Source organism: Colias philodice, chromosome 20 (assembly GCF_061535455.1).
Source record: "Colias philodice isolate Cphi_HAF_F1 chromosome 20, ilColPhil1 Martin Lab GWU primary, whole genome shotgun sequence".
Lineage (NCBI taxonomy): Eukaryota > Metazoa > Arthropoda > Insecta > Lepidoptera > Pieridae > Colias > Colias philodice.
The window spans coordinates 9,740,681-9,767,118 of NC_143105.1; the positions used below are offsets into that span (position 1 = coordinate 9,740,681).

Here is a 26,438-nt window from a genome sequence, read left to right on the forward strand (position 1 = left end):
TTTTGTGCGTTCATGTATATTTATTTTAACTTAAAACCACAACACTATATCTACAGAAAATTACACATAAAATACGTAACTTTGTTACAAGTAGTTCTATTAAATATTATGTACATTAAACACTGGGTACTGTTATAGTATATATGTATTAAATTATATATAAAGATTATACTTGTGCTGCGAGATAGAAGTGAAACTTCTTTAACTCTGTTACTTATCTATATTATATTTATCTACTTATTAAATGAAATGTATGTTATTTTAGTTTATTTTTTTATTAATCCATTGATATTTCTAAGAAGTTTCACTTCAAAACAATTTGCTATATTCCACTCATTACAATAAACATAATTAAAATTAGCTGCTTTACTTTCGTTTGCAGAGTATGGAATATATATAATAAATAGTCAATAACTTATCTATTGATAAACCGATTTTAAGAGTACTTTTTTTTAAAGATTTTTATATATTGTCCGTGTGTAAAAGGATTCCATGATATAGTAGTTAAAAGTAAAGAGAAATAGTAAAGAATATGGACTATTACACCATAGAATCTTTGTTAAATCATACTATTTACATATCATTATTATAGCAATTGGTAGATTTAAATATATGTTTTTAAATCATTTTTTTGTATTACTTATACATGAAAATTAAAAATAATACGTCTATCTGAAATATGAAAAGATATAATTAAAGAAAAGATATCACATTTAGATTATAATTTTTATGAATATAGAATCATTTTGAGGAGATCAAGGAATTTTTAAGGAAATTTTAATATATAGAATATAGAATTACATTTTTTTTAAATAATTATTTCGTTTGTGACAGATATAAGATAAAAACATAGGAATTTCATTCAATATTATTCTGAAAGTCAAATAAGACAAACAATGCTCTTTTTAACACATTTAAAATCTTCAGTTCTATATCATACAATCACATACAATAATACTGTGATTTAATAGGTCAGGAATAAAATTGTTTTATCAATAATTATAAGTACTTGATGTTTTTCATAAACAATTTTCATATTTTTAGTCAATTTGTTAATTTATTCTCAAAATTTCCAATTAATTCTACTAGGCCTTATTTGGCACAAGTCTAGAATATTCTATAACCTATCCTTGTGACAGTTATATGATGTTATCTATCAAAATGTGGAATAGTTTAAACATTATGTTATAAATATTGCCTATAATATATATCTTCATTTCTCAAAAGAGAATGAATTAAAAATAGTAAGTGTTGTACATATTATACGTATTTTGTTGCTATGTAACTTTGTCATATGTTTTGCCTAAGAATTAATCTAACAGTCACAAATAGGAATCTAATGTTCCAATGCCACTCTTTATAGTTCTAAGTTCCGCTAGGTGAATTTTCACTTTGCACTAGGTACAGAAATAGTTACGAGTTCTAATTACATATTTTATAGGTTTGGATATTTATTAAGTAGTATCGGGAACAATTCTAAAATTCTAGAAAATTCCATGGATTCTGTATAAGTTCTAGAATCTTCCATTGGACTTGGAATAGTTTCCCATTCCAAAAACATTGTTTTTATGAACTTCTGAAATTTTTAACATTTTAAATTTACATATGTGTGTAAATCATCCAGTCTCAGGTTATTATTCGAGTTCTAGAATTATCAAGAAGTTCCACTAGGCCTTGAAATTTGTCTATACTACTGTAAAATACACTTTATCTTAAAAGTTCTAAATTGTCACTAAGTGTTATCACTCTTAAGTTCCACCACCAGAAAAAAAATTCTAGAACAATCGAGGAGGAACACGGTGCCATTTATTAAGACAGAGAGCTAAGTTCTATAATATTTTACTTGGTTTTCACATGATATTCAAATTCAATATCTACTAAATTTTTAACTAGTTGTATATTTGCGACGTATAACTGATTAAAATTACACACTATTACAAATATTCTGGAACCATTTACAGCCGCAACTCGAATATTCTAGAACAATCTAGAATGACCATGATGCACGGTAGCTAGTTACAGCTGCAGCATCCGATCGAATGTTCTAGAAGAATCTTCTCTGCTTATAGCCGCAGCTCGAACGTTCTCGAACATTCCAGGTTGAAAACCCGCCTATACCCCGGTGGGGTGTGAGGTGAAGGGAGGGGGGTATGCTTGCAGATGCTGATTAGAGCCGTAGCTCGAACGTTCTCGAACAGTCCCGATTGCACACGGGCGTATACCCGGGCGGGGTATGCGGCGGGGAGGGGGAGTGGAGTTACTATATGCTATGCTACACCGCGACGCTAATTACAACCGTAGCTCGAACGTTCTCGAGCAGTCCAGGTTGAACACCTGCCTATACCCGGGCGGTGTGTGCGGCGGGGAGGGCGGGGAGTGGGGGGGTATATGCTACGCGGGTTGCGGTGTGCGGCGAGCCCGTCTGCGGCAGTGCAGGCGCAGCAGCACGGCGGCGAACACGAGCAGCACGCCCAGCGCGCCGCCCGCCGACACCGCGTGCCCGTACACCAAGCACGACACGAGGATCGACACCGCCTGACACAGACAGACACGAATATAAACAAAAATGTTGTGTGGTTTTATGAAACCACGGTAAAAGTGAAACTGTTCGAACGGTTCCGAACACTGCTTTGTGTAACGCATGTCGCGTGACGGTCGGCTGCCGAGTAGGTATACCTACTCGGCAGCCGCGATACACGCGACATGCGCTACACAGACCAAACAGTTTGAGACGATGTAATAAAAGTTTCACTTTAATAAATAAAGAAGATATTATTTATTTACTTTTCCATTATGTACGGATAACGCAGATCCATTGGTTAATGGAATAAGAAATAACTTAATATGAATAATTATGTAGAACCCTAGGCCGTTCGAAGTTATATTCGCTTCGATTCTCGTGATTTATCCCGTTTCGGATGTTAGAGCTGACATCAGAAATGAGAAAAACCACATTTATATATTTCAAATATACTTAAATACGAGTTATAAATAAATCAATAGGTGAGAATATAAAAAAATATAATTAAATTTGGAGCAAATTAAATTTCAATGAAAGTGACATAACATTAACTGATGAGTACGAAGTAAAGTAAATACAATATCCACGTTAAAATAGTATTAAAAAAATCATTGTACTCGCAATGTGAGGCTGTATAAAAGTGCAAACCTGTCTAAGCGTCATGATAATAGTGAACACGACGGCCCCGAACCGCGCGATGGTGCGGTAGATGAGCACCTGCCCCAGCGCGGAGCTGCCCGACAGCAGCAGGCAGTCGAACACGAACATCGGGTGCTGCAAGAGACAATACTTCATTGTAACAAATAAATTATATTTATAAATTTATAAAGAACAGAAAAAATTCGATTACGAGGCGGGACTCGAACCCGCATCCTTTCACGCCTATCCGGGGCGGATGCCTGACCAATTCAGCCACTCGTGACCCGCCAAAGCGATCGAATTTATTTGTCTAAGGGACACACCGCACGCCATCTATTGAGACAATTAATAACCATCTCTACCAACAAGAAACATTTTTCAATGAATACAATATTGTAACGACGGAACACGATCTTTTTGTTGGATTTGATATTTTTGCTTTCAAATGATTTATAATCAAATATGATGATGTTTACTATAATTATTTTAGGCAGAGCACGTGTTACGGCCCGGCTTTCACAACAAACTGCTGACTACACCGTTGGTATGAACACGGAATACGGGAGTAGTTTTGCTGTGCACGTTAAGGTTCCTATATGGCGTGTAACTATACCTGCAGCTATATTGCGTGAAACTATATCTGCATCTGTAGAGCGTGTAACTATACCTGCAGCTATATTGCGTGTAACTATACCGGCAGCTATATTGCGTGTAACTATACCTGCAGCTATATTGCGTGTAACTATACCTGCAGCTATATTGCATGTAACTATACCTGCAGCTATATTGCGTGAAACTATATCTGCATCTGTAGAGCGTGTAACTATACCTGCAGCTATATTGCGTGTAACTATACCTGCAGCTATATTGCATGTAACTATACCTGCAGCTATATTGCGTGAAACTATATCTGCATCTGTAGAGCGTGTAACTATACCTGCAGCTATATTGCGTGAAACTATACCTGCAGCTATATCGCGTGAAACTATATCTGCATCTGTAGAGCGTGTAACTATACCTGCAGCTATATTGCGTGTAACTATACCTGCAGCTATATCGCGTGAAACTATATCTGCATCTGTAGAGCGTGTAACTATACCTGCAGCTATATTGCGTGTAACTATACCTGCAGCTATATCGCGTGAAACTATATCTGCATCTGTAGAGCGTGTAACTATACCTGCAGCTATATTGCGTGAAACTATACCTGCAGCTATATTGCGTGAAACTATATCTGCATCTGTAGAGCGTCTAACTATACCTGCAGCTATATTGCGTGTAACTATACCTGCAGCTATATTGCATGTAACTATACCTGCAGCTATATTGCGTGAAACTATATCTGCATCTGTAGAGCGTGTAACTATACCTGCAGCTATATTGCGTGTAACTATACCTGCAGCTATATTGCGTGAAACTATATCTGCATCTGTAGAGCGTGTAACTATACCTGCAGCTATATTGCGTGTAACTATACCTGCAGCTATATTGCGTGAAACTATATCAGCATCTGTAGAGCGTGTAACTATACCTGCAGCTATATTGCGTGTAACTATACCTGCAGCTATATTGCGTGTAACTATATCTGCAGCTATATTGCGTGAAACTATACCTGCAGCTATATTGCGTGAAACTATATCTGCATCTGTAGAGCGTGTAACTATACCTGCAGCTATATTGCGTGTAACTATACCTGCAGCTATATTGCGTGAAACTATATCTGCATCTGTAGAGCGTGTAACTATACCTGCAGCTATATTGCGTGTAACTATACCTGCAGCTATATTGCGTGAAACTATACCTGCAGCTATATTGCGTGAAACTATACCTGCAGCTATATTGCGTGAAACTATACCTGCAGCTATATTGCGTGAAACTATACCTGCAGCTATATTGCGTGTAACTATACCTGCAGCTATATTGCATGTAACTATACCTGCAGCTGTAGAGCGTGTAACTATACCTGTAGCTATATTGCGTGAAACTATACCTGCAGCTATGTTGCGTGAAACTATATCTGCATCTGTAGAGCGTGTAACTATACCTGCAGCTATATTGCATGTAACTATACCTGCAGCTATATTGCGTGAAACTATATCTGCATCTGTAGAGCGTGTAACTATACCTGCAGCTATATTGCGTGTAACTATACCTGCAGCTATATTGCGTGAAACTATATCTGCATCTGTAGAGCGTGTAACTATACCTGCAGCTATATTGCGTGTAACTATACCTGCAGCTATATTGCGTGTAACTATACCTGCAGCTATATTGCGTGTAACTATACCTGCAGCTATATTGCATGTAACTATACCTGCAGCTATATTGCGTGAAACTATATCTGCATCTGTAGAGCGTGTAACTATACCTGCAGCTATATTGCGTGAAACTATACCTGCAGCTATATCGCGTGAAACTATATCTGCATCTGTAGAGCGTGTAACTATACCTGCAGCTATATTGCGTGTAACTATACCTGCAGCTATATTGCGTGTAACTATACCTGCAGCTATATTGCGTGAAACTATACCTGCAGCTATATTGCGTGAAACTATACCTGCAGCTATATTGCGTGTAACTATACCTGCAGCTATATTGCGTGAAACTATATCTGCATCTGTAGAGCGTGTAACTATACCTGCAGCTATATTGCGTGTAACTATACCTGCAGCTATATTGCATGTAACTATACCTGCAGCTATATTGCGTGAAACTATAACTGCATCTGTAGAGCGTGTAACTATACCTGCAGCTATATTGCGTGAAACTATACCTGCAGCTATATCGCGTGAAACTATATCTGCATCTGTAGAGCGTGTTACTATACCTGCAGCTATATTGCGTGTAACTATACCTGCAGCTATATTGCGTGAAACTATACCTGCAGCTATATTGCGTGAAACTATATCTGCATCTGTAGAGCGTGTAACTATACCTGCAGCTATATTGCGTGAAACTATACCTGCAGCTAAATTGCGTGAAACTATATCTGCATCTGTAGAGCGTCTAACTATACCTGCAGCTATATTGCGTGTAACTATACCTGCAGCTATATTGCATGTAACTATACCTGCAGCTATATTGCGTGAAACTATATCTGCATCTGTAGAGCGAGTAACTATACCTGCAGCTATATTGCGTGTAACTATACCTGCAGCTATATTGCATGTAACTATATCTGCATCTGTAGAGCGTGTAACTATACCTGCAGCTATATTGCGTGTAACTATACCTGCAGCTATATTGCGTGAAACTATATCTGCATCTGTAGAGCGTGTAACTATACCTGCAGCTATATTGCGTGAAACTATATCTGCATCTGTAGAGCGTGTAACTATACCTGCAGCTATATTGCGTGTAACTATACCTGCAGCTATATTGCGTGAAACTATACCTGCAGCTATATCGCGTGAAACTATATCTGCATCTGTAGAGCGTGTAACTATACCTGCAGCTATATTGCGTGTAACTATACCTGCAGCTATATTGCGTGAAACTATATCTGCATCTGTAGAGCGTGTAACTATACCTGCAGCTATATTGCGTGTAACTATACCTGCAGCTATATTGCGTGAAACTATACCTGCAGCTATATCGCGTGAAACTATATCTGCATCTGTAGAGCGTGTAACTATACCTGCAGCTATATTGCGTGTAACTATACCTGCAGCTATATTGCGTGAAACTATACCTGCAGCTATATTGCGTGAAACTATATCTGCATCTGTAGAGCGTGTAACTATACCTGCAGCTATATTGCGTGAAACTATACCTGCAGCTAAATTGCGTGAAACTATATCTGCATCTGTAGAGCGTCTAACTATACCTGCAGCTATATTGCGTGTAACTATACCTGCAGCTATATTGCATGTAACTATACCTGCAGCTATATTGCGTGAAACTATATCTGCATCTGTAGAGCGTGGAACTATACCTGCAGCTATATTGCGTGAAACTATACCTGCAGCTATATCGCGTGAAACTATATCTGCATCTGTAGAGCGTGTAACTATACCTGCAGCTATATTGCGTGTAACTATACCTGCAGCTATATTGCGTGAAACTTTACCTGCAGCTATATTGCGTGAAACTATATCTGCATCTGTAGAGCGAGTAACTATACCTGCAGCTATATTGCGTGAAACTATACCTGCAGCTATATTGCGTGAAACTATATCTGCATCTGTAGAGCGTGTAACTATACCTGCAGCTATATTGCGTGTAACTATACCTGCAGCTATATTGCATGTAACTATACCTGCAGCTATATTGCGTGAAACTATACCTGCAGCTATATCGCGTGAAACTATATCTGCATCTGTAGAGCGTGTAACTATACCTGCAGCTATATTGCGTGAAACTATACCTGCAGCTATATCGCGTGAAACTATATCTGCATCTGTAGAGCGTGTAACTATACCTGCAGCTATATTGCGTGTAACTATACCTGCAGCTATATTGCGTGAAACTTTACCTGCAGCTATATTGCGTGAAACTATATCTGCATCTGTAGAGCGTGTAACTATACCTGCAGCTATATTGCGTGTAACTATACCTGCAGCTATATTGCGTGAAACTATACCTGCAGCTATATCGCGTGAAACTATATCTGCATCTGTAGAGCGTGTAACTATACCTGCAGCTATATTGCGTGTAACTATACCTGCAGCTATATTGCGTGAAACTATATCTGCATCTGTAGAGCGTGTAACTATACCTGCAGCTATATTGCGTGTAACTATACCTGCAGCTATATTGCGTGAAACTATACCTGCAGCTATATCGCGTGAAACTATATCTGCATCTGTAGAGCGTGTAACTATACCTGCAGCTATATTGCGTGTAACTATACCTGCAGCTATATTGCGTGAAACTATACCTGCAGCTATATTGCGTGAAACTATATCTGCATCTGTAGAGCGTGTAACTATACCTGCAGCTATATTGCGTGAAACTATACCTGCAGCTAAATTGCGTGAAACTATATCTGCATCTGTAGAGCGTCTAACTATACCTGCAGCTATATTGCGTGTAACTATACCTGCAGCTATATTGCGTGAAACTTTACCTGCAGCTATATTGCGTGAAACTATATCTGCATCTGTAGAGCGAGTAACTATACCTGCAGCTATATTGCGTGTAACTATACCTGCAGCTATATTGCATGTAACTATACCTGCAGCTATATTGCGTGAAACTATATCTGCATCTGTAGAGCGTGGAACTATACCTGCAGCTATATTGCGTGAAACTATACCTGCAGCTATATCGCGTGAAACTATATCTGCATCTGTAGAGCGTGTAACTATACCTGCAGCTATATTGCGTGTAACTATACCTGCAGCTATATTGCGTGAAACTTTACCTGCAGCTATATTGCGTGAAACTATATCTGCATCTGTAGAGCGAGTAACTATACCTGCAGCTATATTGCGTGAAACTATACCTGCAGCTATATTGCGTGAAACTATATCTGCATCTGTAGAGCGTGTAACTATACCTGCAGCTATATTGCGTGTAACTATACCTGCAGCTATATTGCATGTAACTATACCTGCAGCTATATTGCGTGAAACTATATCTGCATCTGTAGAGCGTGTAACTATACCTGCAGCTATATTGCGTGAAACTATACCTGCAGCTATATTGCGTGAAACTATATCTGCATCTGTAGAGCGTGTAACTATACCTGCAGCTATATTGCGTGAAACTATATCTGCATCTGTAGAGCGTGTAACTATACCTGCAGCTATATTGCGTGAAACTATACCTGCAGCTATATTGCGTGAAACTATATCTGCATCTGTAGAGCGTGTAACTATACCTGCAGCTATATTGCGTGTAACTATACCTGCAGCTATATTGCATGTAACTATACCTGCAGCTATATTGCGTGAAACTATATCTGCATCTGTAGAGCGTGTAACTATACCTGCAGCTATATTGCGTGTAACTATACCTGCAGCTATATTGCGTGAAACTATATCTGCATCTGTAGAGCGTGTAACTATACCTGCAGCTATATTGCGTGTAACTATACCTGCAGCTATATTGCGTGAAACTATACCTGCAGCTATATTGCGTGAAACTATACCTGCAGCTATATTGCGTGTAACTATACCTGCAGCTATATTGCGTGAAACTATACCTGCAGCTATATTGCGTGAAACTATACCTGCAGCTATATTGCGTGTAACTATACCTGCAGCTATATTAAGTGTAACTATACCTGCAGCTATATTAAGTGTAACTATACCTGCAGCTATAATGCATTTATTTATTTTTAAAGTACCTGTAAAAGCTCCCTGACCAGTTAAAGCTCCTGTAAAAGCTCCCTGACTTGTTAAAGCATATGTTATAGCTCCCTGACCTGTTAAAGCACCTTTAACTAATTCCTGACCTGTTTAAGCATCTGTTATAGCTACCTAACCTGATAAAACACCTGTTACAGCTCCCTGACTTGTTAAACTCCTGTAAAAGCTCCCTGACCAGTTAAAGCTCCTGTAAAAGCTCCCTGACTTGTTAAAGCATATGTTATAGCTCCCTGACCTGTTAAAGCACCTTTAACTAATTCCTGACCTGTTTAAGCATCTGTTATAGCTACCTAACCTGATAAAACACCTGTTACAGCTCCCTGACTTGTTAAACTCCTGTAAAAGCTCCCTGACCAGTTAAAGCTCCTGTAAAAGCTCCCTGACTTGTTAAAGCATGTGTTATAGCTCCCTGACCTGATAAAGCATGTGTTATAGCTCCCTGACCTGATAAAGCACCTGTAATAGCTCCCTGACCTGTTAAAGCACCAATAACTGCTTCCTGACCTAATTAAGCATCTGTTATAGCTACCTAACCTGATAAAACACCTGTTACAGCTCCCTGACCTGTTAAAGTACCTGTAAAAGCTCCCTGACCGGTAAAAGCTCCTGTAAAAGCTCCCTGACTAGTTAAAGCATGTGTTATAGCTCCCTGACCGGTTAAAGCACCTTTAACTGCTTCCTGACCTGTTAAAGCACCTGTTACAGCTTCCTGACCTTTTAAAGCACCTGTTACAACTCCCTGACCTGTTTAAGCATCTGTTATAGCTACCTAACCTCATAAAACACCTGTTACAGCTCCCTGACCTGTTAAAGTACCTGTAAAAGCTCCCTGACTTGTTAAAGCTCCTGTAAAAGCTCCCTGACCGGTTAAAGCTCCTGTAAAAGCTCCCTGACCGGTTAAAGCTCCTGTAAAAGCTCCTTGACCTGTTTAAGCATCTGTTATAGCTACCTAACCTGATAAAACACCTTTTACAGCTCCCTGAACTGTTAAAGTACCTGTAAAAGCTTCCTGACCGGTAAAAGCTCCTGTAAAAGCTCCCTGACTTGTTAAAGCATGTGTTATAGCTCCCTGACCTGTTAAAGCACCTTTAACTGCTTCCTGACCTTTTAAAGCACCTGTTACAGCTGTCTGATTTGTTTAAGCTCCTGTTACAGCTCCCTGACCTGTTAAAGTACCTGTAAAAGCTCCCTGACTTGTTAAAGCTCCTGTAAAAGCTCCCTGACCGGTTAAAGCTCCTGTAAAAGCTCCCTGACCGGTTAAAGCTCCTGTAAAAGCTCCCTGACCGGTTAAAGCTCCTGTAAAAGCTCCCTGACTTGTTAAAGCATGTGTTATAGCTCCCTGACCTGATAAAACACCTGTTACAGCTCCCTGACCTGGTAAAGTACCTGTAAAAGCTCCCTGATTCGTTAAAGCTCCTGTAAAAGCTCCCTGACCGGTTAAAGCTCCTGTTAAAGCTCCCTGACCGGTTAAAGCTCCTGTAAAAGCTCCCTGACTTGTTAAAGCATGTGTTATAGCTACCTAACCTGATACTGCTCCTTGACTTGTTAAAGCTCCTGTAAAAGCTCCCTGACCGGTTAAAGCTCCTGTAAAAGCTCCCTGACCGGTTAAAGCTCCTGTAAAAGCTCCTTGACCTGTTTAAGCATCTGTTATAGCTACCTAACCTGATAAAACACCTTTTACAGCTCCCTGAACTGTTAAAGTACCTGTAAAAGCTTCCTGACCGGCAAAAGCTCCTGTAAAAGCTCCCTGACTTGTTAAAGCATGTGTTATAGCTACCTAACCTCATAAAACACCTTTAACTGCTTCCTGACCTTTTAAAGCACCTGTTACAGCTGTCTGATTTGTTTAAGCTCCTGTTGCAGCTCCCTGACCTGTTTAAGCATCTGTTATAGCTACCTAACCTGATAAAACACCTGTTACAGCTCCCTGACCTGTTAAAGTACCTGAAGAAGCTCCCTGACTTGTTAAAGCTCCTGTAAAAGCTCCCTGACCGGTTAAAGCTCCTGTAAAGGCTCCCTGACCAGTTAAAGCTCCTGTAAAAGCTCCCTGACTTGTTAAAGCATGTGTTATAGCTACCTAACCTGATAAAACACCTGTTACAGCTCCCTGACCTTTTGAAGTACCTGTAAAAGCTCCCTGACTTGTTAAAGCTCCTGTAAAAGCTCCCTGACCGGTTAAAGCTCCTGTAAAAGCTCCCTGACCGGTTAAAGCTCCTGTAAAAGCTCCCTGACTTGTTAAAGCATGTGTTATAGCTCCCTGACCTGATAAAGCACCTTTAACTGCTTCCTGACCTGTTAAAGCACCTGTTACAGCTGCCTGATCTGTTAAAGAACTTGTTACAGCTTTCTGGCCTGTTAAAGCATCTGTTATAGCTAGCTGACCTGATAAAACACCTATTACAGCTCCCTGACCTGTTAAAGTACCTGTAAAAGCTCCCTGATTTGTTAAAGCTCCTGTAAAAGCTCCCTGACCGGTTAAAGCTCCTGTAAAAGCTCCCTGACTTGTTAAAGCATGTGTTATAGCTCCCTGACCTGATAAAGCACCTTTAACTGCTTCCTGACCTGTTAAAGCACCTGTTACAGCTGCCTGATCTGTTAAAGCACTTGTTACAGCTTTCTGGCCTGTTAAAGCATGTGTTATAGCTACCTAACCTGATAAAACACCTGTTACAGCTCCCTGACCTGTTAAAGTACCTGTAAAAGCTCCCTGATTTGTTAAAGCTCCTGTAAAAGCTCCCTGACCGGTTAAAGCTCCTGTAAAAGCTCCCTGACCGGTAAAAGCATGTGTTATAGCTATCTAACCTGATAAAACACCTGTTACAGCGCCCTGACCTGTTAAAGTACCTGTAAAAGCTCCCTGATTTGTTAAAGCTCCTGTAAAAGCTCCCTGACCGGTTAAAGCTCCTGTAAAAGCTCCCTGACCGGTTAAAGCTCCTGTGAAAGCTCCCTGACTTGTTAAAGCATGTGTTATAGCTACCTAACCTGATAAAACACCTGTTACAGCTCCCTGACCTGTTAAAGTACCTGTAAAAGCTCCCTGATTTGTTAAAGCTCCTGTAAACGCTCCCTGACCGGTTAAAGCTCCTGTAAATGCTCCCTGACCGGGTAAAGCTCCTGTAAAAGCTCCCTGACTTGTTAAAGCATGTGTTATAGCTACCTAACCTGATAAAACACCTGTTACAGCTCCCTGACCTGTTAAAGCTCGTGTAAAAGCTCCCTGACCGGTTAAAGCTCCTGTAAAAGCTCCCTGACCGGTTAAAGCTCCTGTAAAAGCTCCCTGACCGGTAAAAGCTCCTGTAAAAGCTCCCTGACCGGTTAAAGCTCCTGTAAATGCTCCCTGACTTGTTAAAACATGTGTTATAGCTCCCTGACCTGATAAAGCACCTTTAACTGCTTCCTGACCTGTTAAAGCACCTGTTACAGCTGCCTGATCTGTTAAAGCACTTGTTACAGCTTTCTGGCCTGTTAAAGCATCTGTTATAGCTAGCTGACCTGATAAAACACCTGTTACAGCTCCCTGACCTGGTAAAGCACCTGTTACAGCTGCCTGATCTGTTAAAGCACTTGTTACAGCTTTCTGGCCTGTTAAAGCATGTGTTATAGCTACCTAACCTGATAAAACACCTGTTACAGCTCCCTGACCTTTTAAAGTACCTGTAAAAGCTCCCTGATTTGTTAAAGCTCCTGTAAAAGCTCCCTGACCGGTTAAAGCTCCTGTAAAAGCTCCCTGACCGGTAAAAGCATGTGTTATAGCTACCTAACCTGATAAAACACCTGTTACAGCTCCCTGACCTGTTAAAGTACCTGTAAAAGCTCCATGATTTGTTAAAGCTCCTGTAAAAGCTCCCTGACCGGTTAAAGCTCCTGTAAAAGCTCCCTGACTTGTTAAAGCATGTGTTATAGCTCCCTGACCTGATAAAGCACCTTTAACTGCTTCCTGACCTGTTAAAGCACCTGTTGCAGCTGCCTGATCTGTTAAAGCACTTGTTACAGATTTCTGGCCTGTTAAAGCATGTGTTATAGCTACCTAACCTGATAAAACACCTGTTACAGCTCCCTGACCTGTTAAAGTACCTGTAAAAGCTCCCTGATTTGTTAAAGCTCCTGTAAAAGCTCCCTGACCGGTTAAAGCTCCTGTAAAATCTCCCTGACTTGTTAAAGCATGTGTTATAGCTCCCTGACCTGATAAAGCACCTTTAACTGCTTCCTGACCTGTTAAAGCACCTGTTACAGCTGCCTGATCTGTTAAAGCACTTGTTACAGATTTCTGGCCTGTTAAAACATGTGTTATAGCTACCTAACCTGATAAAACACCTGTTACAGCTCCCTGACCTGTTAAAGTACCTGTAAAAGCTCCCTGATTTGTTAAAGCTCCTGTAAAAGCTCCCTGACCGGTTAAAGCTCCTGTAAAAGCTCCCTGACCGGTTAAAGCTCCTGTGAAAGCTCCCTGACTTGTTAAAGCATGTGTTATAGCTACCTAACCTGATAAAACACCTGTTACAGCTCCCTGACCTGTTAAAGTACCTGTAAAAGCTCCCTGATTTGTTAAAGCTCCTGTAAACGCTCCCTGACCGGTTAAAGCTCCTGTAAATGCTCCCTGACCGGTAAAAGCTCCTGTAAAAGCTCCCTGACTTGTAAAAGCATGTGTTATAGCTACCTAACCTGATAAAACACCTGTTACAGCTCCCTGACCTGTTAAAGCTCCTGTAAAACCTCCTCGACCGCCATGGATGTCGATAAATCTATTTTTGGCAGCTTTAATGGAATCTGTGGGTTCATTCATATGGAGTGATAATATTATTCTACTCGGAGATTTCAATGTAAATTTTTTAGATGTCAATCACATTAATTACCAAAAATTAAATGATTTCTTAATTGCTACCAACTTAAAGCAGATTATCTCTAATCCTACGCATTTTACGAATACGAGTGAAACGTTACTTGATTTGGTGTGTACTAATGCCACTGTATTGAATACTGAAATAGACTATATCATGGACCTTAGTGGTCACGCATTTGTTTCATGCACTTTTGACTTCAAAATTGATAAGCCAACACCAAAGTGGATCTCATCAAGGCCAATTAAGGATATTCACTTGGAGGATTTCAACAAAACACTACGGTCCTTAGATTGGGAGTTTATTTCTGGTTTGAATGATGTCAATGACAAAGTGACCGCTCTAACTGCTCTTATTTCATATGTTTTTGATCTCCATGCACCCAAAAAGACTATCTATATAAAACACAAATATCCTCCTTGGTTGACCTACAATATAAAAATGATGATGAGGCGCCGGGATGTGGCTCAAGATGCTTTTCGACGATCTAAGAAGTCTTGTCATAAAGAGTTTTACACTGATCTAAAAAAGTATGTAAACTCGGCTATCTTTCGCGAAAAAACGGTATACTTTGACACTTTCATCAATGCTAATATTAAAAACTCGCAAGTGTTATGGAAACATATAAAGGCTCAGGTTAATGTCAAACAGAGGTCAGATCTTATCCTTCCAACGCATCTCCGCGACCCAAACAAATTAAGTGCTCATTTTCTTGACATACCTGGACACGATCATGTTCTCCCCCAAACACTTACGAGATATCAACATCATCGTCATAGTGACGCATCGTTTAATCTAAAGCCAGTGTCTCAGGACACTGTTTTAAAAGCTTTACAAGAGTTTAAATCACAAGCCATTGGTGTTGATGATATATCACTAGACATGTTCCATCTGACAACGTCTATGACCTTAACGGTGCTAACGGACATTGTTAACAGTTCTATATCATCCAGCACCTTTCCAGCATTATGGCAACATGCACTTGTAAAACCTATCCCCAAAAAAGAAAATCCTTTAGCTGATAAAGACCTCCGCCCGATTAGCATTCTGCCCTGCCTGTCAAAGGTGCTTGAAAAAGTTGTGCATAAGCAATTGATGGCGTATCTTGAGGGTAATAATATATTGCCTGAATTACAATCCGGTTTTCGTAAGAACCGAAGTACGGCTACGGCGTTGACTGACGTGCTGGACAATATTTTGAGCGCGCACGATAGTGGCAAGGGTACGTTGTTGGTGTTGCTAGATTACTCACGTGCTTTCGATACTCTCAATGTGCCATTGCTGTTATCCAAGCTAACATTTTATGGTTTCAGTTCGCAGTCGGTGGCGTGGTTCAGTAGCTACCTCAGTGGTAAACGGTGCCAAACGGTTGCCGTGAACAAGGAGGACGGATCAGTTTCATTTTCTCAGTGTACACCAGTAACCAGGGGTGTACCTCAGGGATCTATACTCGGTCCATTGTTGTTTATTCTCTACAGTGCCGATATTTTTGATTGTATACAGCACTGTAAGTACCATGCCTATGCTGATGACATTCAATTATATATTTCTTTTGATCCCTCACAGACAGCTGCATCAACCGCAAAACTTAACAGCGATCTAGATCGTATATCAGCTTGGTCTCGCGAGAACTCACTGGTGCTTAATAAGGATAAAACAAAATATATGATTTTAGGCACTCCTAATATGGTCCGTAGGATTGAGTGTGAGAACCCAATTATTTTCATTGAAAATAATTCTATAGAACGCGTAAATGAGGCTCGAAATTTAGGAGTGATCTTCGATGAAAACCTACGTTTCGAAAAATATGTGAATACAACTATAGCTAATTGTTTTTATCGACTTAAGCTCCTGTATCGCATTCGACAACACCTAAACGTCGATGTACGAATCCGACTCTGTGAGAGTCTGGTACTCTCCAAGTTCAATTATGCCGACGTTATGTATGGTCCCAGGTTATTATGCCGTAGCAAGAATGCGATACAGCGTGTTCAAAACGCGTGTGCGCGTTTTTGTTGGGATATTCCTCCCAGGACCCATATTACTCCGTACCTGGTAGAGGCTAGGTGTCTTAAAATGGAATATCGTAGGCGGTTGCACCTCGCGTCACTCCTTTTTGGAGTGGTCATAACGAAAGCCCCGAAATATCTATACGATAAACTAACCTGGATGGGGGAGGGCAGCGCCTATGACACCCGTTCCTCATTTCGTAAACTTGCCATGCCGAGGAGTTTCACAATTGCCTTCAGGGGAAGTTTCAAATACTCCGCAACTAAGTGTTGGAACAATCTTCCACCACCTATATTAAACTCCAACACATTAAACTCTTTTAAAATTAAATATAAAAAATACCTGTTACAGGAGTTCAAAATCCAACCTTAGTTGCGTATTTCTCATTAGGTCTTAACGTATTTTATATTATGTAGGTATATTATCATTTTATCTGGATATATTACTTTATTGTGTGTGTATTGTGTGTTATTGTTGAAAAATGTGAATTTTATTTATGTGTATGTATATCGTGTGTTTTTTATTTACATGTTCTAATTAAAATATATATTTGCGAACGTACTGCCGCTCCAATCACTACAGAGAGGGGTCACTGAAAATCAGTGTTGCAACTGTGTCGCAACATATACTGAGTGGCTACCTGGTTTGGCTCCACTTACTTTTCCTCACATTTATTTTATTTTATTTTTTATTTTTTTTATTTTATTGTATTAATAAGATTGTTAATTTGTTACCTATTGTTATTTTAATTGTTTACTTGTTTATCGTTTATTTAACAGTTTTATTTGTTTGAAACTGCTTGTTATCTGTGTTTTTATTATTAATTTAAATTTTATATTGTGGAGTCAAATAAATGTTTCTTTCTTTCTTTCTTTCTTTCTTTCTAAAAGCTCCCTGACCGGTTAAAGCTCCTGTAAAAGCTCCCTGACCGGTTAAAGCTCCTGTTAAAGCTCCCTGACCGGTTAAAGCTCCTGTAAAAGCTCCCTGACCGGTTAAAGCTCCTGTAAAAGCTCCCTGACTTGTTAAAACATGTGTTATAGCTCCCTGACCTGATAAAGCACCTTTAACTGCTTCCTGACCTGTTAAAGCACCTGTTACAGCTGCCTGATCTGTTAAAGCACTTGTTACAGCTGCCTGATCTGTTAAAGCTCCTGTAAAAGCTCCCTGACTTGTTAAAGCATGTGTTATAGCTCCCTGATTTGTTAAAGCTCCTGTAAAAGCTCCCTGACCGGTTAAAGCTCCTGTAAAAGCTCCCTGACTTGTTAAAGCATGTGTTATAGCTCCCTGACCTGATAAAGCACCTTTAACTGCTTCCTGACCTGTTAAAGCACCTGTTACAGCTGCCTGATCTGTTAAAGCACTTGTTACAGATTTCTGGCCTGTTAAAACATGTGTTATAGCTACCTAACCTGATAAAACACCTATTACAGCTCCCTGACCTGTTAAAGTACCTGTAAAAGCTCCCTGATTTGTTAAAGCTCCTGTAAAAGCTCCCTGACCGGTTAAAGCTCCTGTAAAAGCTCCCTGACCGGTTAAAGCTCCTGTGAAAGCTCCCTGACTTGTTAAAGCATGTGTTATAGCTACCTAACCTGATAAAACACCTGTTACAGCTCCCTGACCTGTTAAAGTACCTGTAAAAGCTCCCTGATTGGTTAAAGCTCCTGTAAACGCTCCCTGACCGGTTAAAGCTCCTGTAAATGCTCCCTGACCGGTAAAAGCTCCTGTAAAAGCTCCCTGACTTGTAAAAGCATGTGTTATAGCTACCTAACCTGATAAAACACCTGTTACAGCTCCCTGACCTGTTAAAGCTCCTGTAAAAGCTCCCTGACCGGTTAAAGCTCCTGTAAAAGCTCCCTGACCGGTTAAAGCTCCTGTTAAAGCTCCCTGACCGGTTAAAGCTCCTGTAAAAGCTCCCTGACCGGTTAAAGCTCCTGTAAAAGCTCCCTGACTTGTTAAAACATGTGTTATAGCTCCCTGACCTGATAAAGCACCTTTAACTGCTTCCTGACCTGTTAAAGCACCTGTTACAGCTGCCTGATCTGTTAAAGCACTTGTTACAGCTGCCTGATCTGTTAAAGCTCCTGTAAAAGCTCCCTGACTTGTTAAAGCATGTGTTATAGCTCCCTGACCTGATAAAGCACCTTTAACTGCTTCCTGACCTGTTAAAGCACCTGTTACAGCTGCCTGATCTGTTAAAGCACTTGTTACAGATTTCTGGCCTGTTAAAGCATGTGTTATAGCTACCTAACCTGATAAAACACCTGTTACAGCTCCCTGACCTGTTAAAGTACCTGTAAAAGCTCCCTGATTTGTTAAAGCTCCTGTAAAAGCTCCCTGACCGGTTAAAGCTCCTGTAAAAGCTCCCTGACTTGTTAAAGCATGTGTTATAGCTCCCTGACCTGATAAAGCACCTTTAACTGCTTCCTGACCTGTTAAAGCACCTGTTACAGCTGCCTGATCTGTTAAAGCACTTGTTACAGATTTCTGGCCTGTTAAAACATGTGTTATAGCTACCTAACCTGATAAAACACCTATTACAGCTCCCTGACCTGTTAAAGTACCTGTAAAAGCTCCCTGATTTGTTAAAGCTCCTGTAAAAGCTCCCTGACCGGTTAAAGCTCCTGTAAAAGCTCCCTGACCGGTTAAAGCTCCTGTGAAAGCTCCCTGACTTGTTAAAGCATGTGTTATAGCTACCTAACCTGATAAAACACCTGTTACAGCTCTCTGACCTGTTAAAGTACCTGTAAAAGCTCCCTGTTACAGCTGCCTGATCTGTTAAAGCACTTGTTACAGCTTTCTGGCCTGTTAAAGCATCTGTTATAGCTAGCTGACCTGATAAAACACCTGTTACAGCTCCCTGACCTGTTAAAGTACCTGTAAAAGCTCCCTGATTTGTTAAAGCTCCTGTAAAAGCTCCCTGACCGGTTAAAGCTCCTGTAAATGCTCCCTGACCGGTTCAAGCTCCTGTAAAAGCTCCCTGACTTGTTAAAGCATGTGTTATAGCTATCTAACCTGATAAAACACCTGTTACAGCTCCCTGACCTGTTAAAGTACCTGTAAAAGCTCCCTGATTTGTTAAAGCTCCCTGACCGGTTAAAGCTCCTGTAAAAGCTCCCTGACCGGTTAAAGCATGTGTTATAGCTACCTTACCTGATAAAACACCTGTTACAGCTCCCTGACCTGTTAAAGTACCTGTAAAAGCTCCCTGACTTGTTAAAGCTCCTGTAAACGCTCCCTGACCGGTTAAAGCTCCTGCAAAAGCTCCCTGACTGGTTAAAGCTCCTGTAAAAGCTCCCTGACCGGTTAAAGCTCCTGTAAAAGCTCCCTGACTTGTTAAAGCATGTGTTATAGCTCCCTGACCTGATAAAGCACCTTTAACTGCTTCCTGACCTGTTAAAGCACCTGTTACAGCTGCTTGATCTGTTAAAGCACTTGTTACAGCTCCCTGACCGGTTAAAGCTCCTGTAAAAGCTCCCTGACCGGTTAAAGCTCCTGTAAAAGCTCCCTTACCGGTTAAAGCTCCTGTAAAAGCTCCCTGACCGGTTAAAGCTCCTGTAAAAGCTCCCTGACCGGTTAAAGCTCCCGTAAAAGCTCCCTGACTTGTTAAAGCATTTGTTATAGCTCCCTGACCTGATAAAGCACCTTTAACTGCTTCCTGACCTGTTAAAGCACCTGTTACAGCTGCCTGATCTGTTAAAGCACTTGTTACAGCTTTCTGGCCTGTTAAAGCATGTGTTATAGCTAGCTGACCTGATAAAGCACCTGTTACAGCTCCCTGGCCTGATAAAGCGCCTGTTAAAGCTCCTTGGCCTGTATACCTGCAGCAGCGCGTGTGTACCTGCAGCAGCGCGTGTGTACCTGCAGCAGCGCGTGTGTACCTGCAGCAGCGCGTGTGTACCTGCAGCAGCGCGTGTGTACCTGCAGCAGCGCGTGTGTACCTGCAGCAGCGCGTGTGTACCTGCAGCAGCGCGTGTGTACCTGCAGCAGTGCGTGTGTACCTGCAGCAGCGCGTGTGTACCTGCAGCAGCGCGTGTGTACCTGCAGCAGCGCGTGTGTACCTGCAGCAGCGCCGGCAGCGGCGGGCGGGGCGCGCGCAGCAGCGCGGCGGCGGAGAGCGCGCACGAGCAGAGCGTGACGGCGCCCATCATCTGCAGCGGCCGCAGCGAGTAGCGCGCGAACAACGCGCCCTGCCACGACGACGTGAAGCTGTCGCACGACATGTACAGCGCCAGCAGGCACACGCCCGACACCGACGTCGCTGTGGACGCTACGCACACACACGTGTTCATTACATAACCTTGTAATATTGCATTATATGCATCAAATTATATCGTCATCAATAATCTGGTTGCATTTTTAATCAGAAATACTTAACCTTACGTTAATAAAAATTAAATACAAAATAGGCCCCAGATACGAGCCTTGAGGAACACCCAACTAATAAAAAAGGAGATTCGATCCGTAACCATTAAATACATTAAAAAATATATATTTTTTTTAACGCTTTATTGCGTAAATAAGCTGCAAGCCACTATCAAGTTCATATATGAACAACCCCTGACAAGTTTTCAAGCAGCGTAATATGATTCACTTAATCAAAGGCCTTATCAAAAACTAAATAGTATAAAATATAATATTACACAATAATATACTTCTTGATCTTGAACAGATAGCACACCACCACGCTACCACACGATAGCAGTCTTTTTATATACATATTTACGGGCAATTCAAAATCAATTTAAAATTAGCTAATTCAAAGCACCTGCAAATTCATAGCACCTGAAAACTTTTATAGATTTTAAATCTCACCAGCGTAATCATCATGGCTGCCGTACATGAACATGACCATCCCCACGGAGATGAGCACCGCGGTCGCGTACTCGTACAGCTCGTACGTGTTGCGCGAGATCAGCTTGCCCATCAGCATCACGGGGATCACCTTGCACGATTTCGACAGCACCTGGAGCCCGCGAATTTATACATCAGATTTGACGTCATTGATATCATACACGCTCTGAGTCCAATGTTTTCGCTACAGAGCATATATACAACTTTCTGACATCATTCATCGGGGTCTTACCAGTCTAGTAGACTGGTCAAGGATCCTCCCTTTTTCGATAGAGGAATTCCATCTTCCTCACTCCACAGACACACTAGAACTAAAACTAGAAATATTTTTTTATATATTTTTCCGGCTCGAAGGATCGCATTTTAGGACAGTTTATTGGTCTTTCGATGATGTTATATTAATTCTAATATCATTTAAAGATTATGATAATTTTTGACTCTTTGTTAATCAGCTAAAATCTAAGGAATAATTATTATTATTTATGTGAATGTTGTGTGAACAAAACTTCTCGTGAAACAAAATTGTGGAATAATCACAATCACTTTCAAATATTGAAGCAAAACTCAGCCTACTCGATTACAAAGCAGAGTTTTCAAATGAACAATACAATCAATTTTGAACATTACTGCAACGAAATAAGGTGTTAATTTCAATGAAACGTCAATTATCTGTTAGTAATTAGTATAATATTATGTAGTTTCACTAAGCACTGCTCACTAATTTAGGGATAACACCGCAAATGTTTTTTTAGTAAATAGTTTTTAAGCTTGTTTGTGTCAATTCCAAGTTGTGAACCAAATAAATAAAGAATAAAAAAAAAAAAATGTTTTATTTTCACATTTTTGATCTTGCCTCTGAGACATATATTGACGACCTTTTAATAAGTGATTGTGAGTTTCGAGTATGTTAATGGTATAGACTATAGTGCAAATTGTAAAGCGGCACCGACCTGTGTGGGGAAGCTGACGTACTTCAGCGCCTCGTACTGGCACCAGGCGCTCACGATGTTGGTGAGCGAGCAGTAGCCGAACTTGTACAGTGGAGCCGCGAACAGCGGAGCCCCGACCCAGCGCAAACGGGCGAAGGCCAGTACACACGCGGACAGACGGTTGATGAACACGAGGAACTGCGAGTCGTTGAACCGCACTACCGTGCCGTCGGCGAGCGTGTAGTTCTGGCTCAACAATGACACATTAAACCGAGAGAAAAAAGTAGAAGGTATATTTTTTAATCAGTAGTTTTTGAGTTTATTCGTTACAAACAAAATGCATACAATAATAAAAGAACATTTTTTTAGTACAGATACATGATACAGTTAATACTATTCTGAGCAAACTAGACTTCTTACGGCAATTATACTTCAATTCAATTTTTTTTCAGTTATTATTCCTTCAACGGCAATCCAACAAAATATATCCTTACCCCTTCTCTTTTAACACATTTTGAATTTTAGAATATAATTTTTTTTCAAACAACCCTTAACCCTCATATTCACTTCTACCCCCCACAATCACCTGCGTCATAATCTTCTCCTGCAGCAGCCCCCAGACGAGGTACGCAGCCATCAGCCCCGAGAAGCAGAACACCAGTTCCAGGGTCTCGTTCTGACTCTCCTCCTTCAGCTTAACCGACTCCGGCAGCCGTTCGTTCTGTTCCGCAAAACACGCGTGCAGGATGCGCGATAGCCATGTTGTGTTTGCTATGAAAATATTAGGTTAATGTATAAAATTATTGTGTTACGCTGTTTGAACTCCTCTGAAATAGCTTGACCAACTTCTCATGAAATTTTGTGTGTTTATGGGGTAGGATAAAATCTATTAAGTAATAAGAAGTAAGCAAAACAATATTTGCCGTTACAGATAGAAATACATATTTTATTTACTAGTGCTACCTCACTCTGGCTTTGCCTATTGAACTTTGATAAATAAATAAATACTTACTTTTTTTCAATTCTTTTAAAATGTTTCAAACTCAGTACTCCTACATTAAAACATATCCTAAAACCAAAACGAATAAAAAACATTTTAATGTTTTAAAATATCAATATCGTCATTTTCTCTAGCTATAAAATAAACACGTAAATTGAAATATTAGTCACAGAGAGCAAATTATAGGCTCATGTTCATAGCTACGTTATAATGAACCGTGATCAATGCAATTCGTCATTCACCATTATGTTAACTTTATTTCACCATAAATCTATGCTTATATTATAAAGCTGAAGAGTTTGTTTGTTTGAATGTGCTAATCTCAAGAACTAATAGTATGATTTAAAAAATTATTTTGGTGTTCGAAAGCCCATTTATCTGGGAAGACTAAAGATAGCCTTTATATCATCACACTAAGACCATCAGGAGCGGAGCCCCATAATAAAGTCTACTAATAATACCATTCTAATTTTTAAAATGGTCACAAAAATTGTTAACTCTGCTGATTATCTATGTTTGTTTTACTACCTACCTTATACAATCATAATCACCCAATATGCTTATATCAAATAGCTTATAAAGATTAAAAATATATGTTTGAAAAGATAAAGATTTTCATTGATAATTAAATATTTCAAAGAATGAACACAAATATTAGTTTCAACGAAACATACATTTTCATAAGAAAAGAAGTTTCTAAATTCGACTGTTTCTTGATGGTTGCTTTTTAGTTTTAATTTTTTTAGAGGATCATATTATTTATTTTAAAAGATAGTTACTCACATATTTTATCAAAATAATTGATCCGATCCAAATACTTGTACAGGATAAAAGCAGGCAGCACTATTGTGGAATAACCCACACAGTTCAACAGCAGACGTAAAACCCTGAAATGTCATGTTTTATCATTTTTAAGATATTCAAGTAAGAATTATAGGTCAAGTGATAATAATTGAGATTTGTTAAACAACACAATACTTACTTAAATAAATTAAAAAATACTTGAATAATAAATTTAAATGAACAATGAAAATACTGTAATTTATAAGCATCAGGTTTGATTTATGTTATGTGTGAAAGATAATTAAAACATATTATTACAGTAACTTAACATTTTATTGTTAAATGATGATTTCTTAAAATTGTATCTTAATACATAGTATATCTCTATTTATTATCAAAATACTAATAATCAATTTGAAATAATCATTGGATTACTTAGATACCAACACTTACAGGAAATTTGTAAAATTCTGGCAACACAGTACATACAGCTCTAAATTAAAATATAGAATTGAACCAGTATTGTTCCTACCATGAATATTCAGATTGTGTGAGGGTCCCATTCTGTTCATATGCTTCAAGCAATTCATGGTAAAAATGTCCAAACAGCCATGTCACCAGCACACATGATATTAGCACCAACCTGTACATTATAATGTTAAACTATACATGTCTATTGAACATTACTTAAATAAATAGTACACAACACTTTACTGATATGGGAAATATGCACGGATAAATAGTTCACGTAATTTTATTGCACTGTGACAATTGTTACACATATATAATATCAATAAAGATTTATTTCATACAATTTCACGGTAACAATATAAAGTTGTTCAAATAAAATGTATGAATAAGATTCATTGAGGAAAATTTGATATTTGAAGTGAAAACTTCTTTAGTGGCGTTGAGCACTTTTTCTGTAATGGGTATAAAATCTTAAACTCGCGTCAGGACACGTGACCTGATCGAAAAAGCGTAAGACGGATACCATTCCAAAATATCAAACATGCTCAACGTTAATAATCAAGTTTTCACTTCTGCCGGCACTCCCGGAGTGCAACCCGTCTTTTTTATTTTATACACAAATTGAAAATGGTGGGAGATTTATCGTTTGACATTACTCTTCAATTATTATAAATTGAGAAGATTGTAAAAGTATATTACTCTAGAATAGGAAAAAAGAAGAATAAACAACTAAACATTTTCCACCATAAGCTAAAGTTTAAACCTATTCATCTGTTTGTAAATCCACCATTGATAGAAATTCAAAGAAATGATAGAGAATAATCATAATACATACTTTAAAGTCTTTAGATTATACATTATTTACCAAGTGCATTTAATTTTGTATAATAAATAAACATTTTAGATGTACAATAACAAACTTGTTGCTAATATTATAACGGTAACTAAAACAAACGTTAACTGTACGATCGTAACGAAATTTTACTAGCCGGTAGTCATTGACCTCATATTGTGCAATTTAAGTATGCAATAATTAATAATTTTTGTTGTAAAAAGGAAACAAACGATATGCATTATCTTACCCAATTAACACTTTTCCCTTCATGTTTGATTTTTAATTCATTGAAATCTTAGATATAATAGTCGAGTTACGTTTTTAGTAGGATCCAATCACTGTTTAATTTAAAATTAAAATATCTAATAACGAAGTGATTACAATTTACATCTTCGAAACATCACATGTTTATGTGTCAACTGTCAACCATTTACCATGCCACCATGGTCCACCGTCGTCCGTCCATGTCAATAATTGTCAACCGATGTCAACCGCCAACCGGTGTGTCAACGTCGAAATTCTTTGTTCTGAGACGTCGAACTATCAGCTAAAATTGACATATTTATTCATTGAGATAATATTACTACGTATGGAGGAGACACCACGAACAAAATCTGTGCGCCATTTTTTTGCTCTAACTAAGTTTTAAAAATTATTATTTAGTTAGGTACTTAACGATGAAAGTTATTCCTTTGCACTTTTCCGTATTATTTGTATTATTTGTGCTATATCGTAACACACACGAAGGCATGTTTGATGCGTTTCACTTTAAAACCATTAAAAAATACCGCTCAACATACGTCACATGACGTATGTTGAGTGGAGCATAAGTGATGTAGGCGGTGTCATCTCCTATTAATATTATCTCAATGTATTTATTCCTTGTCATGTAATAATTGACAGTTCTCCTCTCCTAGAAACACAGTGTTGCTGCCATCTTACTACCTACTTAATTTATAAAAATTACTTAGCTATGATTTTATTTAGAATCTACACTAGAATAGAACCACATAAACCGACGGAAATAAAAATATTGATAACTGATAATAGATCAAGAGCCCACGACGGCCAGACTTTCCTTTCTTTAATAAAGTTGAAAAAAATAAAAGTATAATATATATATGTAATAATGTTATTACTTATCTTTTACGGGGACTTATGATGATGGAATTTCACGTATCTCGATGACACAATAAAAAAGTCATCGGGATACGTGAAATTCCATCAACATAAGTCCCCGTAAAAGA

At 39.1% G+C, this 26,438-nt stretch overlaps 1 protein-coding gene and 1 long non-coding RNA gene across 3 annotated transcripts in view; both read right to left on the bottom strand.

The window, feature by feature from the left end:
- sll (adenosine 3'-phospho 5'-phosphosulfate transporter 1) lies at nt 1–25,637 on the bottom strand. Of its 2 annotated transcripts, none has more exons than XM_089708091.1 (9): nt 25,439–25,637; nt 24,418–24,528; nt 23,886–23,989; nt 22,689–22,873; nt 22,124–22,348; nt 21,135–21,285; nt 20,381–20,589; nt 3,170–3,295; nt 1–2,535 (listed from the first exon to the last, which is right to left on the bottom strand). In XM_089708091.1, the coding sequence occupies exons 1-9, from the start codon at nt 25,459–25,461 to the stop codon at nt 2,392–2,394; spliced, it is 1,278 nt and encodes a 425-aa protein (XP_089564217.1). In that variant the 5' UTR covers nt 25,462–25,637; the 3' UTR covers nt 1–2,391. The 2 variants fall into 2 exon arrangements, with proteins under 2 accessions (XP_089564217.1, XP_089564218.1); XM_089708092.1 differs by lacking the exon at nt 25,439–25,637 and adding an exon at nt 25,192–25,300.
- Nucleotides 1–26,438, bottom strand: part of LOC149479667 (uncharacterized) — a 146,291-nt gene continuing 119,853 nt past the window's right edge. The window contains exon 2 of the long non-coding RNA XR_016317241.1: nt 1–236. This is a non-coding gene — a long non-coding RNA (uncharacterized LOC149479667). The remainder of the gene's footprint in view (nt 237–26,438) is intronic.

Excerpts from the sequence above, each read along its gene's own strand:
- sll (XM_089708091.1), bottom strand. The coding sequence starts at position 25,461 with ATGAAGGGAAAAGTGTTAATTGG. Across the intron at positions 24,529-25,438 it reads AAGGGAAAAGTGTTAATTGG|GTTGGTGCTAATATCATGTG; the intron begins GTAAGATAATGC and ends TATAATGTACAG. Across the intron at positions 22,349-22,688 it reads AGGAGAAGATTATGACGCAG|AACTACACGCTCGCCGACGG; the intron begins GTGATTGTGGGG and ends TTGTTGAGCCAG.